This window comes from Zalophus californianus, chromosome 2, assembly GCF_009762305.2.
Source record: "Zalophus californianus isolate mZalCal1 chromosome 2, mZalCal1.pri.v2, whole genome shotgun sequence".
NCBI classification, from domain to species: domain Eukaryota; kingdom Metazoa; phylum Chordata; class Mammalia; order Carnivora; family Otariidae; genus Zalophus; species Zalophus californianus.
In genome coordinates this window covers 13802040-13823433 of record NC_045596.1, presented here as the reverse complement: position 1 = coordinate 13823433, position 21394 = coordinate 13802040, and the positions used below count along the sequence as shown (strand labels likewise).

The 21394-nt window shown below is 35.2% G+C and overlaps 1 protein-coding gene across 2 annotated transcripts in view; it reads right to left on the bottom strand.

Moving 5' to 3' along the window:
* The window catches only part of NCAPG (non-SMC condensin I complex subunit G), a 52686-nt gene that overhangs the window by 2606 nt on the left and 28686 nt on the right, over positions 1-21394 (bottom strand). For both annotated transcript variants that reach the window (XM_027597599.2, XM_027597600.2), the window contains exons 15-20: positions 5565-5746; positions 5112-5286; positions 3108-3269; positions 2682-2817; positions 2200-2286; positions 680-749 (exon numbers count right to left, since the gene is read on the bottom strand). In XM_027597599.2, the coding sequence (XP_027453400.1) occupies positions 680-749; positions 2200-2286; positions 2682-2817; positions 3108-3269; positions 5112-5286; positions 5565-5746 (812 nt within the window). The remainder of the gene's footprint in view (positions 1-679; positions 750-2199; positions 2287-2681; positions 2818-3107; positions 3270-5111; positions 5287-5564; positions 5747-21394) is intronic.

Here is a 21394-nt window from a genome sequence, read left to right as displayed (position 1 = left end):
TAGGAACAACTGCCCAAAAGAATTTTGGAGGACAACACAAAGTGAAAAAACATCTTACGTTCTCTTAATTTAGGTAATACATTCTTAAAACACTCTGTAAACAGGTTCCCAAGAAACATTTTAAATTTAGTCAAAATTTAACCTAAAGCTATATACTGAAAATATGCACATTACAATTTTACCAATAGATGAACGCAAGGCAACTACAAAGTTTCAGTTCACAACAGTGGCTTAATTGGCAGAATCTAAAAATAAACACTACGCCACAAATATATACAATTTACAATGATAGAGTAATCCTGCTTGTAAATGTCAAGAACCCAAATCTAAATCCTTTAAGAGTTTGCTAATTCAAAGATCGGAGAGTCATACACACAATCATGTAGTTAGAAGCATACATGGGTATATAAACTGAAAGGACGTATTAAAGACGACCACCTAGGACTATGGGCCATCCCAGTAGGAAAAGCACACAAGCCATGGGAGGTCAAATGATCTTGATAATGGAATTCTAGACTATATATATCCAAGACCTTGCGATTTACAGTTTTTCACTGAGTATCTTATACATATTGAGTTCCTCTCCTTCACAGTGAAAGCAAACTACAATTTCTTTTCTACTCTCAGACCAAAAAAACAAAAAAACACCACATCTATTTTCTAGATGTACATGGCATACCTTTCAGAGTCAACCTCCACAGTCTGACGTCTCCTGTTCATCCTAGCTGAAGCTGTCACTTTTCTCCGTCCTTCAAGACAGTATATAATTCATTATCAAAATTCTCAATTGCTTACTGTTTCTATTTTCTGACCCACCCAAATCCTTCATTTTCCCTCTGCAACACATTTCTTCCTAGTTTCCAGCCATTTATTCATTTCTTTTGTAAGCTTGGGTAATAGGCAAAGGAAAATATGGAAATCAAATTAGAAGGAGGCAAATTTTAGTTAAATATATTTGGGAGAAAGAAGAATGTGAAAAACATGCTATGTAAAGAGAAGTACTTCTGCTATAACACATGACCTGTGGAGAAACTAATGAAAATTAAGGGGAGAAAAGTGGGGTATACCCATCAGCAGGCCCGAGAGAGAGAAAACTTTAATCAGTAAGGTAATGGCTTCTTACAAAATATTCAAATGTATACATGGCCAGTTCAAATATGTGTTATAAAACATTTTTCAGTATAAAAACTAGACCTTCTAACAATATGCTGAAGGTTGCAAAAATTCTACTTGCTAGAAACTTCCAAGGTTAAGAAGATAAAGTTTAGCCCATGATGCTCCCTCATTTATGACAAGAATCTAATCAAATTGCTCAGTATGAACATTTGGTTGAAATTTATATACCCTATTTATTATTCATTGAGACTTAACTGTTTTTCTCCAAAACCTTACGTATTTGCTCATAATGCTGCTAGCCCCAAGAAAACATCCAACAATATGGGACTAATTTGGAACAATACCCAACAATAAGCATGTAAATAAGTGATTGGCTACAAAAATATTATGGCCAGATTCCATTTAGAAAAAAATTAAATCTGCATAGGAAAGGGCCTACACATTGTTTTTTAAGAATTAAAATAATGGTTGGCTTGTGGGTGGGATGATTAGCGTTCTTTATATTAGTTTGCTTGCATGTATTTTCTGATTCTTCTGTAATAAGCATGAACTGCTTTTGTAATAATAATAAAACAATAAAAAGATGTTGAATTTCAGATTTTTTTCCAAGTGATCCCCTGTCAACATTTTCTTTATTCCAACAAATCCCCTATTGTTGGATACCCCTTGGGAAATAAATGATGTTGAAAAATTATGAAATAAAATGGGAAAAAGGAAAACAGAAGCCCAGACAAGTACTACAGGGATAAAAGGTTTTCAAAAGTGCTTAATCATATAAAGGATAGAATATAAGCAGCTAATAATAAAAAATCATCGATCATCTGATAAAAAAAATCTTAATTTAACCCAAATAGTCCTTTGCAATATGATACATTGCATCATATCTCTCAATCAAAAGCACTTGGAGCAACACTGGTATTAGAATCTTTTAGACACAAAGCAAAACCTAGTATCAGCTCTAAGAACTGAAAATAAAGGATATCTGAGACATTTAAAAATCTTTATCAACAAGGAAACTTGCAAAGTGAGTATTTCATTGGAAAACAAAATTGAAAAGTTTTATTATAAAGATCCATATACTACCTCTGTTAGTCTTTTGCTGAGTGGATTTTGATGCTCGGGTTGCTTTTACATCCCTGAGAGGAGTTTTATATGCTTCTTTACTTTTTTCTATTAAAGGAAATGACACACAATGTAAATTTTAAAAAGCTTCATTAAATATTTTAAATGGTCTTTCCAAGTCAATTTTTCATAAAACAGAAATGACACCAGTACCATTAGTAGCTACTGAAAATTATCATAAATCAGTGTTCCAAAAAACGTGAATACTGGAAAGCAAACGAAACCAAAGACAGTATGCATGGTCATATGGTGAAAAATGTACACATAAAAAAACTACGAAAGTAGAATAAACACTCAGCAGTAATACACTTTCCAAGGGAATTAATTGGAAACATTTTTCTTTCATTCCTGAAATCCAACCACATGTTAGAGGAGAAAAAAAAACGCCTCTTTAAGATGCAAAGGACAGAATCTTACAAATACTCAGGTTAGTATGTTATTACCATCTTCAATTTGAAAAGCAGTCGTAGTCATGTTGGCATCCTGTGCTGCTACCACTTGGTCATACTCTTTATTTCCTTTTTCTAACTGAATCTTGATTTTCTCCAGAGCTCTCAGACATGTCCTGTCTTTTACTTGCTATAACAGAAAACATCATTAATGTTTTTTTAATGCAGCATTTTCTAATCTTCTTTCAAAAAAGTTATATATGGATATCAAGATGTTTAAAAACATTTAAAAAATTCTATTAAATTTATGAAGGAAATATTTACTTCAAATGAGCAGACACAATTTGCCGACATATGTATAATTTAATACAACCATGTAATGTATTTAATACAATAATTTAATACAACCACATAAATTCTACTTCAATAAAAAATTTGTTCACAGTAATTTATATACAGAGTAATTAGAAACTACTTTACCTCCAGAATTTCATTCAACAGAACCAAAAGATCTTGAGCAAGATTGCTACTGAGTTCTAAAGAACCCAAGGCTTTCGTATAGACCCGAATTTCTGGTGAACATGGACATGTTAAGATCTCATTGCAAATTTTTATAGCCAAATTGTCATGAACTGATAAGGCCTAGGAAATCAAGAGAAAAAGATTTTGTAAACTGGAAATGGTATTACAATAGTTTCTACATATCTAACAAACATTTCCAACTAATTATCTTGCCATATGATAATGCAAAATGTCTAAATCCAAATTTAACATATTCCTTCCCAACTGAACTCCCCCTCTTCTTACAGAGGATCCTGTGGTACAGGGTCCAGATCCACCCCCTTCATGAATGAAGCATTCATCTCCAGCTACTCTGAGTTCTGGAGGCTAGAAGTTCTCAGGTGCAGAATGATCTAAGCTGGAGACGGTAGGGCCTGCCACTAATGTCCTCCTTCAATGGCTGGAAGATATGCAGATACAACAGCCCAGCCTTGTCTCCGTCTGAACAACTCAAAGGATTAGCCCAGTTCTGGAGCCTCCATTCCTATGGGATGAGCTGGGGCTTTAAGACTGCGTGACAGTTCAGGTTCTTCCTCTGCCCCAACCTACTTCCCTCACTCCTCCAGGATGTTGATCAGGAGAAAACTCTGCAATTAAAAGATGTCAACAACTTCTTTGAAGTCCTCTGTAACCCATACTCAGGACCTTAAGAGTTATCTTGGTTGGATTCCATCTTCCTTGCCTCCCTAAGTTCTTTCTTCATGTCTTTATACCCATATTTTTTTTTCCATGTCACTGTCTACTTTTCTTTTCTTTCTACTTTCTATTGCTATTATCTTTTTTCTACAAGCTTTTTATCTCTTAATTATATGGATTTCCAACTGCTCTCTTAATATTCACTCTATTCCTCTCACCAGTTCACCTCATATAACAATACTGACCACCAAATTGATCTTCCTAATAGGTAATTTTCATCCCATTAAGCCTTTCAATATATACCCTACATCATTATGGCAAATACGGCCAACTCCAAATTCCCTACCTTAACGTTCTGCCCTCAACAGGGCCATTCTGGCTCCTTAGCCAGAATGATTCTTCCATAGTCCCCTGCATGACTTGGACAACCAGCTACATTTAATCACTTTTACCTAAAGTCTTTTTCTCTACCCAAACCACTGTCCAAATCCCAACAAGACCGAACTGAATTTTACTAGTAATGCTGTACTCATCACCCCTACTACATGAACCCTGCCTTCTTCTTAAGTCCTAAAGCACTTAGTAGCTCTCTCACTTACCCTTACTATATTTTGCCTTAATATCCTTTGTAATCATCTTTCCAAACATGTAACATAATGACTTGAATGGAGTATGCAGTCATTAAATTAATTAAATTAAATTAAAAAGCTATACTTTCAACTTAATTAGCTAGCATCTGAAATCATTAATAACACATTAATTTTCAATATGGTAACAAGTTTAATTAAATGATTAGGTTAAAAGATCCAAAACCCAGCTTAAGTTTAATTTATGGGACAGTTTACAGTTAACTTATCTTCTTTGAATTAAAAACAAAAATGAGCTTGAGGTGACCAATTCATTCTTTGAATTCTCCTTCCTTGTATCAGAAACAAAGCAGATAAGCCAACGTTTGAAGATTCAATGAGTCCTAGATAAGCATAGGACATTTTTCAGAATGTTTAATATAGCCAGCACTAGGTTGGGAGGGGGTAGTGAGAGAGTTGAATTTTTGGTAAGTTCTGAATTTCAGTAGCAAATTATTTCTATCTTTATATGATTATCACATTTCCTAAAAGATCTTTTTCTTCCTTTGTGTTATGTGCCACCATATAGACCAGAAATCTCAAGATCAAACCATGGCCTCTATTTCTAAGAACCTATGAAAAGGATTATTTTATCAAAAACAACAGTGACCTGTATGATAGTCATCATCCTTACCATCCATAGGCTAACATACCCACCCACCTGATAATCTTGTGAATTCTTGGCCTGAGGATTTAATCCACTTGGTCTTGTCAAATCTACAAGTAACTCAGCAACATTAGTGATATCTACTTCAGCTAAAGGAGAAGAGGCAGGAGCACTGGCCAGTGTTTGCAGAGTTGGAAGAAAGGCTTCTTCAAAACATTCCTGATTAGTCCTATTGAAAAACAATTTGAAAAGTATGTGAGCAAAGAAAAGGCATAGGATTCTCAAAAAAAAAAAAAATGTATAAAATTCACCCCATCAAGATACAGTATATTTTCATCTAGGAAAGAGACAAGTAATTCAGGTAAATAAAATCTAGGCAAGTTCTCATTTTCATTATTAACCACTGGAAAAAAAGAACAGTAACAAAATTATATTTATAGATATGACTCATGGGGAGCCTGAATTTAACTTCAAGTCAGATTCTGATTTATCAATATAACTAAATACCTGTTCGCATAAGCAAACATGGGGAAGAACACGCCTAGGCAATGTCGAAGTCGAACATCCTCTTCAGTCACAGGATTATACCATAACAAGATAAGACGAGAAAGAATCCTGCTGCTGACCAACAGCCCTGAGAACATCAGCTTGGCTAGTCCTTCTGCAGCTCCTGTCCTGAGTTCAGATACCTAATAAAAATGACTTTCATTAAAAAAAATTTTTAATTTGTATTTCCTTCTTAAGCCTTACAATGTAGCCTTTCCTACAATATTTTTCTATGAACTATCAAAAAATCACTCATACTATGAATTTGTTAAAGATACATAAAAAGATTTTAGGTTAAGGCTATATGACAAATTGTTACTCTAGCTAAGAAAACTTCAATTCCCTTAAAATTTTTTTAGAAGAAATCAAAAGTTACAACAGTAATGTATTACATGCTTCTCATGAAGTAAGATATAGAAAACACTCGGTAATGATCCCTACCATCAGAGGAAGGTGACCTATAAACAGAATCTCCAGAGGTGGGAGTGACAATGTGTATGAATAAAGGGTAAATAGGAATAGAAGGTGTACAAGTGGAAAATGGAATTCCTAGAAAGAGTAAACAAAGCAAAGCTTAGAGAAGAAAATGTAAAAGAAGATATGGAGATATTCAAATGGAGGTACAGGCATAAAGACAGGTAACTAAAAATACTAGTTAGAGACTGAATTATTAAAGTCAAGCCTCTGACACTTCCTAGCTGCATGATCCTGTGCATATTAACTTTGTACCCCATTTTTTAAAAAAAGATTTACACATTTATTTTAGAGAGGGAGCACACGTGAGTGGGGGAAGGGGCACTGGGAGAGAATCTCAAGCAGACTCCCCACTAAGTGCAGCGCCCCCACGTGGGGCTTGATCCCATAACCCTGAGATCATGACCTGAGGTGAAATAGACGCTCAACTGACTGAGCCACCCAGGTACCCAATGTATCCTACTTTTTTCATACAAAAATAAAAAGTTCTGAATTTTAAAAAAGGATAATAAAATTACAGTTACAAAGATAAAGAAATACTACCAATAAAACTCTTAAAAACATTATCCAGACAGGGGTGCCTGGGTGCCTCAGTCGGTTAAGTGTCTGACTCTTGGTATCAGCTCAAGTTATAATCTCAAGGTCCTGAGATCCAGACCTGAGTTGGGCTCAGAGCTCAGCAGGGAGTGTGCTTGTCCCTCTCCCTCTGCTCTTCCCCCACTCTATTGCTCTGTCTCAAATAAATAAATAAAATCTTTTTTTAAAAAGTGCTAGCCACATAGTATATCCTCAACAAATAGCAGTTATTGTTTATTATTACTGAATAACAGTAAATTTGCTCAGTGATCACATTACAGAGATCCTGAAAATCAGGCAAAAACATTCAGCTGTAGTGAGGCAGAATGTGGAACCACTTAAGGTTTTTGAAATGGCAGAGAAATAAAGCCTTAAATGAGGTTTTAGGAAAATTATCTTTGCGGGTTGTAATCTCTGAATGTAAAACAAGTCTAAACTAGAGACAGAAGTAAAAACAATGGAACAAGCAAATACAAGAACTATTTCAAAAATTCTTCCAAAACTCAAAAATAAAGAGTTAGAGGCCAACAAGATTAATAAGTGCTAGGGCACTAGCACGTGCTTTCCACACACTAACTCATTTTGGGCTCACAACAACCAGAGGGCAGAAACCTTGTTCCACTCAGCACTGTACTCTCAAGAACATAGTGACTGGCACATAATTTGCCCTCAAATATTTGTTGACATAATTAAAGAACCATCCAGTGAATAGGAATCATTATCCCCATTTTGCAAACAAGGAAAAAAGCCAGAGACAGTAAACACCTTATTGAAGATTCACAGAAATGCAACCAGAACACAAATGTACAAGTCTACAACTTCAAAGGCTGCATGCTCCCCATCTCTTTAAAATGTTTAACTGTGACATACTTTCCTGATAGCGATAGTGATCCATCTGAAGTTGAATGTCAGGAATTTGAAATGAAACAGAACTGCAAGTCTTTAAAGCATGTAAAACAATTCTTATTAGGGCCCAGAGGGCAGTGAAGTAAGTCAGATTTTGTTTAGTGGTAATGACAAAAATAAAGTCAAAATCACAGAATCTAATATAGCCATAAAGAGATTAAGGTACCAGTACTATTTAAGGAAAAAAAAAAAAAGCTTCATTCCTTTGTCACACAGTTTTACTGTTCAGTCATTTTCTACCAATGCAATGTCAGCAAGCCCACAGCACTGGGTAATTCCCAACAGGAAATTAGTATATCGCTTGAATATTAACTGAAAATTTAAAAACCAACAACTGCCTTTTGACTGGTGAGTTTAATTTATTTACACTTAAATCACTGACAAGGAAGGACTGATTACAATTTTGCAATCAAAATGTGGTAAGTCAAAAACTATTAAAAGAGACAAAGAACGATAAATACTGATATTAAAAAGGTCAATTCATCAAAAGATAATTAAAAGTATAGATAAAACAAACAGAGCCTCAGAATACATAAACAAGCACTGGCAGAAATGCAGAATGAAATAGCTCAACAATAATAACTGAAGAGTTTTCCGGAATGGACAGAGTACCCAGGCAGATCAGCAAGAAAACAAGGACTTGAACAATATTACAGACCAACCAGACCCACCAAACATGTAGTCCCTCCACCTCACTATAGTAGAATACACTTCCTTCTCAAGGGCACATGGAATATCCTCATGGACTGACACTATGTTAGGCCAAAAACAACTCGAAATAAATTTTAAAAGAATTAAAACATCAAAATATCTTCTCAAACCACAAGAGAATATACCTAGAAAGCAATACCAGAAGACTGTAAAATTCACAAATATGTGTAAACAATATACTTTTTACAAACCAATGAGTCAAAGAAGACATAAAAAGGAAATTTAGAAAACACTTAGAAATGAACTAAAATGAAAAATACAAAAACCCAAAACCTAGGAAGTGCAACATAAGCTGTCTTCACAGGGCAATGTATAGCAGTAAATGCCTACACTGAAAAAGAAAAAAAAAATCTCGGACTTCCAGGAAGATGGTGGAATAGGAGTATCCTAAGCTCACCTCCTCCCATGGATATACCTAGATAATATCCACATCAGTGTAAATCACCCAGAAAACAACCCAAAGACTCTCCACAGCTAAATGTAGAGAAGAGGCCACATCGAAAAGAGCACAAGGGGTGGAGACATGGCCATGAACCAAACTGACTCATGGGACTGTCCACAGGAGGGACACTGCAGCCACTGGACAGAGGAGGGGAGGAGACCCCACCCCAGGCACCCCAGGCACCCCAGGTACTAGAGAACTGCACTGGAAAGAAGAATCCCATTTATAACATATGGCTTTGAAAACCAGAGAGACTTAACACTGTGAGTTCTTAAAATCAGTGGGGCTTAACACGTGGAACTTTAAAAAATCAGCCAACTGGGCTCTGGGAGAGACAAATGGAGATAGGAAACTCAGTCCCTGCCCTTAAGGAGAGAGCATAACAAACAACCCCTAAGATACAGCATGAAAAGCAGTAATTTGAAAAAGGCCTGGAGTATACAGGAAGATTTATTTACTAATCTCAGAATGTGTGCTAGAGGGACAGGGATCTTTAGGAGACTTCTCCAAGAACAAAAGAGCTGGCAGTGCCATTTCCCTCCTCTGGCCCCCAGCCCAGATATCCAACATTTGAGGGAACCAGCCCAGGATGAACATGTTCCACCTACCTTGCTAACAGCACACCCCACTCCTGAATTCTCCAGACCTGCCCCTTCCAACTCACCCACAACAGAAATTCTCCAAAGCAGCTAAAGCAGTGGGGTGAAGGCACACATCTAATCTGACTGCAGGCCCTGCCTACCAATGAAAGCTTCCCAGGGGACAACACTGGGAGAGTCATTTCAGTTCTTTGTGAACACATCTCTGACAAACACCCAGGCTGACCCAATCAAGCCTAAAGTAGCCCCAGACTGACCCACAAAAATATAGGGACTAAAGCTTGCCAACAAGCAAAGGGAACCATTGCAGATGACTGGATTGAAGGCAAACGTGGCTCAGCCACAACAGGAGGGCGCGTAGCACACAAAGGAGACACTCCTGAAGCACCAGGTTCTGGTGAGCAGGGGACACTGCACTCAGGACACTACAGGACCTCTTCTTCATACAGCCACTACTTTCAAGAGCAGAAGACAAATCTGACTTTCCTAACATGTAGAAACAGAGTTAGACAAAATGAGACAGAGGAATATGTCCCAAATAAAAAAACAAGACAAAATCACAAGCAAGAGAGCTAAATGAAAAGGAGATAAGTAATATGCCTGATAGATAATTTAAAGTAATGGTCACTAAGATACTCACTGGACTTGAGAAAAGAGTGGAGGATCTCAGTGAGACCCACAACAAAGGGATGGAAAAAAATAAAGAACCAATGAGAAATGAAGAACTCAGTAACTGAAATTAAAAATACACTAGAGGGAATAAACAGTAGATTGGAGGAAGCAGAACAGATCAATGAACTGGAGGACAGAGTAATGGAAAATAATCAAGCTGAACAAAAGAAAAAATAATAAAAAATGAGAATAGATTAAGGGAATTCAGTGACACCACCAAGCATAATAACATTTGCATTATAGAGATCCCAGAAGGAGAAGAGAGAGAAAAGAGGAGAAAATTCATTTGAAGAATAGGTGAAAACTGTCCAAAACTGGGGAAGGAAACAGAAATCCAGACCCAAGAGGCACAGAGAGCCCCCAGCAAAATCAACCCAAGGAGGTCCACACCAAAACACATAGTAATTAAACTGGCAAAAAGTAGTGGGGCGCCTGGGTGGCTCAGTCGGTTGAGTGCCCAACTCTTGGTTTTCAGCTCAAGTCATGATCTCAGGGTCATGGAATTAAGCCCTGCATCGGGCTCCACACTCAGTGTGGAGTCGCTTGAGATTCTCTGCCTCTCCCTCTGCCCCTCCCCTTGCTCACATGCTCTCTAAAATAAATAAAATCTTTTAAAAATTGGCAAATAGCAGAGATAAAGAATTCTATTTTTTTTAATTTTTATTTTTAAACTGTTATGTTAGTCACCATACATTACATCATTAGTTTTTGATGTAGTCCTCGTGATTCATTGTTTGTGTATAACATCCAGTGCTCCATGCAGTACGTGCCCTCCTTAATACCCATCACCAGGCTAACCCATCCCCCCACCCCCTTCCCTTCTAAAACCCTCAGTTTGTTTCTCAGAGTCCACAGTCTCTCATGGTTCGTCTCCCCTTCTGATTCCCCCCCTTCATTTTTCCCTTCCTTCTCCTAATGTCCTCCACGCTATTCCTCATGTTCCACAATATGATATGATATAACTGACTTTAAAGAGAATTTTAAAAGCAGAAAGAGAAAAGAAGAAGGTTACACACAAGGGAAACCCCATAAGAATATCAGCTGACTTTTCAGCAGAAATTTTGCAACTCAGAAGGGAATGACATGATATATTCAAAGTGCTGAAAGAAAAAACATGCAACCAAGAATACTCTATCCAGCAAGACTATCATTCAGAATAGAAGGAGAGATAAAGAGTTTTTCAGACAAACAAGTTAAAGGAATTCAGGGGCGCCTGGGTGGCTCAGTTGTTAAGCATCTGCCTTCGGCTCAGGTCATGATCCCAGGGTCCTGGGGTCGAGCCCCGCATCGGGCTCCCTGCTCGGCGGGAAGCCTGCTTCTCCCTCTGCCACTCCCTCTGCTTCTGTTCCTTCTCTCGATGTGTCTCTGTCAAATAAATAAATAAAATCTAAAAAAAAAAAAAAGCTAAAGGACTTCATCCCCATAAACCAGCCTTATAAGAAATGTTACAGGGGATTCTTTTAGTGGAAAAGAAACACCATAAGCAGGAGTAAGAAAACTAGGAAGCACAAAAGGAGTAAAATTAAGTATACCTAAAAATCAGTCAAGGAATTCACAAAAGGAAAAGAAAGTATAACACTGTGTCTCTAAAATGTGGGGAGAGAGGAGTAGAAATTTAGTACTTTTAAAATGGTTCAAACTTACGCAACCATCAACTTAATATAAACTGCTATATCCATATATAGCAGGTTATATGTAAACCTGATGGTAACCATAAATCAAATATCAGTAACAGATAAGCAAAAAGTAGAGAAAGGAATCCATGCATATCACTAAAGAAAGCCAGCAAACTGTGAATGAAGAGACCAAGAAAGGAACAGAGAAGAACTACAAAAACAACCACAAAACAAGTAACAGAAGAGCAGTAAGTACATACCTATCAATAATTACTTTGAATGTAAATGGACTAAATGCTCCAATCAAAAGACATATAGTGACAGAATGGATTTAAAAAAAAAAATGCTGCCTACAAAAGACTCTTTTCAGGTCTAAAGACATGTGCAAATTGAAAGTGAGGGATAGAAAAACATTTATCTGCAAATGGAAGTGAAAAGAAAGCTGGGGTAGAAACAGTTATATCAGACAAAACAGACTTTAAAACAAAGTCTGTAACTAGAGACAAAGGACAATACATAATCAAAAGATAACAAAAAACAAAAAAAAGGAAGTAATGGATGGCAATATAATTACAGTAGTGGACTTCAACACCCCACTTACAGAAATGGATACATCATCCAAACAGAAAATAAACAAGGAAATAATGACTTTCAATGATGCATTAAACAAGATGGATCTAATAGATATATATTCAGAACATTCCATCCCAAAAGAGCAGAATATACATTGTTTTCAAGGGCACATGGAACATTCTCAAGAAAATACCACGTTAGCCAACAAAACAAATCTCAACAAAAGGACTGAAATCATACCATGCATCTTTTCCAACCACAATGCTATGGAACTAGAAATCAACCACAAGAAAAAATCTGGAAAGAAGATAAATACATGGAGGTTAAATAATATGCTGCTAAACAATTAAGGAGGCAACCAAGAAATCAAACAAATCAAAAAGTAAAATGGAGAGACATTAAAAGGAAAAAAATCTTTGGGAATGCACCAAAAGCTATTTTGAGAGGGAAGTTTATCACAATACAGACCTACCTCAAGAAAGAAAAAAAATCTCAAACAACCTAAACTTACACATAATAGAGCTAGAAAAAGAAGAATAAACAAAATCCAAAACCAGTAGAAGAAAGAAAACAAAAATTAGAAAAAAAATAAATGAAATAAAAACTAAAAAAACTAATAAAACTGATAAATGAAGCCAGGAGCTTGTTATTTGAAAAGACCAACAAAACTGACAAACTTTAGCAAGATTCATCAAAAAAAAAAAAAAAGAAAGAAAGAAAAAGAAAAAAAGGAGGACTCAAAATCAGAATGAAAGAAGAAAAATAACAACATCACAGAAATATTAAAGATGATAAGCAAATCTTATGAAACATTATGTGCCAACAAACTGGACAACCAAGAAGAAACAGATAAATTCCTAGAAATATGTAACCTCCCAAAACTGAATCAGGAATAAATAGAAAATTTGAATGGTTCAATTACCAGCAATGAAATTGAGTCAATAATAAAAAAAATTCCCAACAAACAAAAGTTCAGGGCCACTTGCCACTAGGCCCCACAGGTGAATTTTACCAAACATTTAAAGAAAAGTTGTTACCTATTTTTCTCAAACTATTCCAAAAAATAGAAGAGGAAGGAAAGTTTCCAAATTCATTCTATGAAGCCAGCATCACCCTGATACCAAAACCACATAAAGACACTACAAAATAATATATCTAATGAACATAGGTGCAAAATTCCTCAACAAAATATTAGCAAATGGAAACAGTATATTAAAATTTTTTTTTTATTTTTAAAAATAAAAAAAAAAATCATTCACCATGATCAAGTAGGATTTATTCCTGGGTTGCAAGGGTGGCTCAATATTTGCAAATATTGTGAAAAAAAAAATGTGATACATCACATCAACAAGACAAAGGCTAAATGTTCTATTGATCTACTGATCATTTCAATAGATGTAGAAAAAGCATATGACAAGTACAACATCCATTTATAATAAAAACCCTCAACAAAGTATGTTTAGAGGGAACATACCTCAACATACTAAAGGCCATAAATGAAAAACCCACAGCTAACATCATAGTCAGTGGTTAAAAAAAGGACAAAAAAACATAAAAAACCCAGAGCTCTTCCCCTAAGATCAGGAACAAGACAAAGATATCCACTCTCACTCTTTTACTCAACATAGTTCTGGAAGTCCTAGCCGTAGCAATCAGACAACAAAAAGAAATAAAAGGCATCTAAATCAGTAAGGGATAAGTAAAATTCACTATTTACTGATGAAATGATATCCTATAGAGAAAACCCTAAAGACTCCACCAAAACACTACCAGAACTGATAAATGAATTCAGGAAGGTTGGATACAAAAATCAATATACAGAAATTGTTTGCATTCCTAAATATACAAATGATAAAGTAACAGAAAGAGAAATTAAGAAAACAATCCCATTTACAATTGCACCAAAAAGATTAAAATACCTAGGAATAAATGTAACCAAGAAGGTGAAAGACCTGTACTCTGAAAACTATAAAACAGTGATAAAAGAAACTGAAGATGACACAAACAAATGGAAAGATATTCCATGTTCATGAACTGGGAGAACAATATTGTTAAAATGTCCATACTACCCAAAGCAATCTACACATTTAATGCAATCCCTACCAAAATACCAATAGCATTTTTCACAAAACTAGAACAAATAGCCCTAAAATACGTATGGAACCACAAAAGACCCCAAAAAGCCAGAGTAATCTTGAAAAAGAAGAACTGGAGGTTTCACAACTCCAGATTTCAAGATATACTACAAAGCTGTAGTAATTAAAATAGTAAGGCACTGGCACAAAAAATAGACACAAACATCAAAAGAACAAAATACAGAGCCCAGAAATAAACACACAATTATATGTTCAATTAATCTTCAAGAAAGGAGGCAAAAACATACAAATGGGAAAAAGACAAGTCTCTTCAACAAGTGGCTTTGGGAAAACTAAACAGCTACATGCAAAACAATGAAACTGGACAATTTTCTTACACCATACACAAAAACAAACTCAAAATGCTAATGCTAAATGAAAATCTAAATGTGAGACCTGAAACCATAAATATCCTAGAAGAGAACACAGGCAGTAATTTCTTTGGTATCAGCAGTAGCAACACTTTCCTAGATATGTCTCCTGAGGAAAGGGAAACAAAAGCAAAAATAAACAAACTACTGGTATTACATCAAAACAGAAAGCTACTGCACAGCAAAGGAAATAATCAACAAAACTAAAAGATATCCTACTGAATGGGAGAAGATATTCACAAATGACATATCTGATAAAGAATTAGTATCAAAAATATATAAAGAACTCATACAACTCAACACTAAAAAATGGCAGAAGACATGAACAGACATTTCTCCAAAGACATACAGATGGCCAACAGACACATGAAAAGATGCTCAACATCACTTATCATCAGGGAAATGCAATTCAAAACCTCAATGATATTAACTCACACCTGTAAGAATGGCTAAAATCAAAAACACAAGAGACAACAAGTTTGGCAAGGATGTGGAGAAAAGGAACCCTCATGTGCTGTTGGTGAGAATGCAAGTATGAAGGTGCCTCAAAAAATTAAAAATAGAATTATCATATGATCCAGTAATTCCACTACTGGGTATTTACCCAAAGAATATAAAAACATCAATTCCAAAAAGATACATACACATAGTTACTGCACTATTATTTACAATAGCCAAAATATGGAAACAATGCATGTGTCCATCAGTAGATGAATGGATAAATATATATATATAAATACATACAATGGAATATTACTCAGCCAAAAATAAAAAATAGAGAATGAAATCTTGCCATCTGCAACAACATGGATGGATCAAGAGGGTATAATGCTAAATGAAATAAATCAATCAGTGGGGTGCCTGGGTGGCTCAGTGGGTTAAGTGTTCGACTCTTGACCTTGGCTCAGGTCTTGATCTCACAGTCATGAGTTTGAGCCCGCATTAAAAAAAAGGAAAAAGAAAAAAGTCAATCAAAGAAAGACAAACACCATATGATTCCATTCATATATGAAATTTAAGAAACAAAACAACGGAACAATGAAAAAAAGACACACCAATAAACAGACTCTTAAATAAAGAGAACAAACTCCTTTACCAGAGGAAAGGGGGGAGAGTTGGGGTGGATAAAATAGGTGAAAGAAACTAAAAGTACACTTATCATAATGAGCACTGAGTAAAGCGCAGAACTGTTGAATCATTATACTGTACACCTGAAACTAATGTAACAGTGTACATTAATTACACTGGAATTAAACAAAACAAAACAAAACAAAAAATACCTCAATAACCTAACTTTATACTTTAAGGAACTTATTAAAAAAAAAAAAACCTAAACCTAAAGAAGGAAGGAGAAAGAAAATACTAAAGATTAGAGAAGAGAAACAAAACAGAGAGAAAAACAGAAAAATCAATGAAACCAAAAGTTGGTTCTTTGAAAATATGAACACAATTGACAAACCTTCAGCTAGAGTGATAAAGATGAAAGAAGATGCAAACAACTGAAATCAGAATTGAAAGCAGGAACATTACAACTGCCCTTACAGTAATAAAAAGAATTGTAAAATACTATAAACTGAACACCAAAAATTAAATAACTTAGATAAAATGGACATTTCCTAGAAAGACAAATTACCAAAACTGATTCAGTAAAAAAAAAAAAAAAAAAAAAAAAAAAAATCCAAATAGACCTCTAATTATACTTTGATTGAATAAGTAATGAGAAACCTCCCCAAGAAAAAAGTCCAATCCCAGATGGCTTTACTGGTAAATTCCCACCAAGTAATAAAAGAAGAATTCACAGCAATCTTCTCAAAGCCTTCCAATAAACAGAAGAGGAACAAACAATTCCTAACTCAGTATATGAAGTCAGTATTACACGAATAACCAAAGGGAGACAAAGACAGTGCAAGACAACAGCCCAATTTCCCTTATGAATACAGGCATAAAAATCTTCAACAAAATGGTACCAAATCAAATCCAACATATTTTTTTTTTTAAGATTTTATTTATTCATTCATGAGAGACAGAGGGATAGAGAGAGAGAGAGAGAGAGAGAGAAGCAGAGGGAGAAGCAGGCTCCCAAGGAGCAGGGAGCCCGATGCGGGACTCGATCCCAGGACCCTGGGATCATGACCTGAGCCGAAGGCAGACGCTTAACCATCTGAGCCACCCAGGCGCCCCAAATCCAACAACATATTAAAAAGATTATACACCATATACCATAACCAAGTAGAACTTATCCTAAGAATGCAAGGGTGGTTCAACAGAAGAAAATCAAGCAAAGTAACATACATCAATAAAACAAAGGAACAAAAACCCATACAAGCATCTCATTGATGTAGAAAAAGTATTTGAAAAATTAAACATGCTTTCATGACAAAAGCAAAACAAAGCCAAAACAAAGAAAAAAACCCAGAGAAGAATAGAAGGGAACTTTCTCAAGGTGAAAGTTTATAAAGTTCACCTTTCTCAAGGTGAAAGTTTATAAAGTTCTTTCATTTATAAAGAACCTACATCATACTAAATAGTTAAAGACTGAAAAATTTTCCCTTAAGATTAGAGACGAAAGAACAATGCTTGTTTTAACCATTGCTGCCTCAACAGTGTACTGAAAGTTCCAGTTAGAGCAATTAGGCAGGAAAAATAAAACAGAAAGAAAAAGAAATAAAACACATACAAATTGGAAAGTAAGAATTGAAACAATGTCTCTTCACAGATGACATGATTCTATATAGAGAAAATCCCAAAGAATTCACACACACACAAATTACAAGAATTAATAAGTGAATGCAGCAAAGTTGAATACCAAATCAAATAAACACACAGAAAACCCAATTAAGTTTCTATACAAAATCAGTGAACCAACCCCCCAAAAAGGAAATTAAGAAAACTCTATTTACAATAGCATCCAAATACGTAAGAATAAATTTAACCAAGAAAATCAAACATTTATACCCTGAAAACTACAAAACACTTTTGAAAGAAATGAAAGATGACCTAAAAAAATGGAAAGGCATCCAAGTTTATGGATTGGAAGATTTAACATTATTAAGACGGCAATACTATCCAGTGTGATCTACATGTCCAAATGCAACCCCTATCAAAATTCTAATGGGCTTTTTTGCAGAAATGGAAAAACCAATCCTCCAATTCATGAAGAATTGCAAAGGACCCCGAGTAGCCAAACAATATTGAAAATAAAGAACAAAGTTGGAGAACTCAACTCCCTAATTTCAAAACTTATTATGAAGTTACACCAATTAAAATGGTGTGGTACTGGATTGACACAGATAATGTAATATAATTGAGAGTCCAGAAATAAACTCACACAAGTACGGTCCAGCTGATTCTCAACAAAAGTGCCAAAACAATTCAGTGGGAAAAAAAATCCTATCTTCAATTAATGGTGCTAAGACAAACTGGATGTCCACAAGCAAAACAATGAAGTTGGAACTCCACCTCACACCATGTAGAAATATTATCTGAAAATTCATCAAAAGCCTAAATATAAAAAGCTAAAAGTAAAACTCTTAGAAGAAAACACAGAGACAAATCTCCATAACTTGGATTGGCAATATATTCTTAGGACACCAAAAGATGCACAAGCAATAAAAGGGTAAAAAACATAACTTAGTCTTTATCAAAATTACAAATGTTTTATATATCTAAGGACATTCTTAAGAAAAGACAACCTATAGGACAAAATATATGCACATTATATATTTGATAAGGATCTACTACTCAGAATATATGAAGAACTCCAAAAGGGACAACCCAATTTAAAAATGGGAAAGGATTTGAAAAGACATTTCTCCAAATAAGACATACAAATAGGCAACAAGCACATAAAGATACTCCTCATTAGTCATTAGAGAAATACAATTCAAAACCACTGGAAGTATCTTTTCAATCTACTAAAATGGCTAAAAAAAATTTTAATGGAAAATAACAAGTGTTGATATGAATGTGGGAAAATTGAAGTCCTTGTACAATGTTGTAAAATGTAAAATGGTTTGACTGCTGTGGAAAACAATTTGACAGTTCCTCAAAGAAGTTAAAGAAAATGATCACATGAAACAATAAAACTCCTAGAATAAAACAGGTCTTGGTGATTTTTTGGATTGACACCAAAAGCAAAGTCAACATCAGCAAAAATAAGTGGGACTACATCAACCTGAACAGCTCTGCACAGCAAGGGAAACCATCAACAAAATGAAAAGACAACCTACATATTGCAAAAAAAATTTGCAAATTATATATTTAATAACAGGTTAATATTCCAAATATATAAGGTACTCATATAGCTCAATAGCAAAAAAACCCAAACAATCCAATTAAAATACAAATCAAAACTACAATGAGAAAGCACCTCACACCTGTCAGAATGGCTAAAATCAACAACACAAGAAACAACAGGTGTTGTCAAGGATATGGAGAAAGGGGAACCCTCTTGCACTGTTGGTGGGAATGCAAACTGGTACAGCCACGCTAGAAAACAGTACGAAGGTTCCTCAAAAAGTTAAAAATAGAACTACCCTATAATCCAATGACTGCACTACTCAGTATTTAGCCAAAGAATACAAAAATACTAATTCAAAGGGATACATGCACCCCAATGTTTATAGCAACATTATCTACAGTAGTCAAATTATAGAAGGAGTCTAAGTGTCCATCAACTAATGAATGGATAAAGAGGTGGTATATATATATATATATATATATATATATATATATACATATATATATATATACACACACACACACACACACACACAGTGGAATATCACTCAGCCATCAAAAAGAATGAAATCTTGCCATTTGCAAAGACATGGATGAATCTAGAGAGTATTTGCTAAGTGAAATAAGTCAGAGAAAGACATACTATCTGATTTCACTCATACATGGAATTTAAGAAACAAAACAAATGAGCAAAGGAAAAAAGAGGAGAGGCAAACTAAGAAACAAGACTCTTAACTGTACAGAACAAGCTAATGGTTACCAGAAGGGGGATGGGTGGAGGATGGGTTAAAGAGGTGATGGGGATGAAGGAGGGCACCTGTGATGAGCATCAGCTGTTGTATGGAAGTGGTGAATCACCATATGGACACCTGAAACTACTATTACACTGTATGCTAACTAACTGGAATTTAAATAAAAACTTTAAAAAAACGAGCAGAGGAGTTGAAATGGTATTTTTCTAAAAACACAGAAACAACGAACAGGCACACGATAAAGTGCTCAACATCACTAATCATCATGGAAATGCAAATCAAAACCACAATGCATTATCACCTCAACTTGTTTGAATGACTTTCAACAAAAACCCAAAAGTTAAGTATTGGTGAGGATGTGGAGAAAAGGGAAGCCTTGTGCACTGCTGGTGGGAATGTAAACTGGTGCAGCACTGTGGAAAACAACAGAGAGGTTCCTCAAAAAATTAAAAACAAGAGTGCGTGAGTGGCTCATTGTCCGACTTCGGCTCAGGTCCTGAGATCAAACCCCACACCCAGCTCCTTGTTCAGGGGCGAGTCTGCTTGAGATTCTCTCCCATTCCCTCTGCACCTTCCCCTGCTCAAACACTGTCTCTCTAAAATGAATGGATAAATCTTAAAAAAAATAAAAAAATAAAAATAGAATTACCATATGACAGAGCAATCTCACTTCAGGATATATATCCAAAGGAAATGAAAACAGAATCTCAAAGAGATATCTGCACTCTCATGTTCACTGCAGCATTATTTACAATAGCCAAGATATGGAAACAACCTAAATGCCCACTGACAGATGAATGAATGAAGATGGGCATATATATGAATATATACAACAGAATATATTTGGAGATAAGAAAAGGAAATCCTACCATTAACAACATGGATAGGCCTTCAGGACACGGTGCTAAGTGAAACACCCAGACAAAGACAAATACTATATGTATCACTTTAAATGTAGAATCTAAAAAAAAAATAAAATAAAATAAAAAAATGGTCAAACTCATAGAAATGGAGTAGAAAAGTAGCTGCCAGGACTGGGGGGTTGGGAGAAATACAGAAACATTGGTAAAAGGGTACAAACTTTCAGCTACAAGTTCTTAAAAAATAAATAAATAAATAAATAAAATTCTGGAGACCTAATGTAAAACATGGTGATTACAGATGGTAACACTGTATTGTATAATTGAACTTTGCTAGGAGAGTAGAATTTAAATGTTCTCACTAAAACAAGTAAATAAATATGTGAATTGTTGGGATGTGTTAATTAACTAGATTGGGGGTGAATCATTAAAAAAAAAAAAAATTACCATAAATCCCAGTAAGCCCCTCCTAGGCATATACCCCAAAGAACACAAAACAAATACATGCCCACACATGTTCATAACAGGACTATACACCCAATAGCTAAAAGATGAAAACAGCCCAAATATTTTTCAATGGATGAAGGGCTAAGGAAATTGTGATATATACATAAAATGAGAGAGTGTTCTGCCATAAGAAGGAATGAAGTACTGATACAAGCTACAATATGAATGAGCCTCAAAAATAAGCTAAGTGCCACAGTGATTATAATTCTCAATGGAGAAAAACTGAGAGCTTTTCCCTTAAGGTCAGGAACACAGCAAGGATGCCCACTTTTACCACTACTGAAGCTATAAGTCCTAGCTTCAGTAATCAGACAACAAAAAGAAAGAAAAGGCAAATAAACCACCTGTGTGGGCCCCA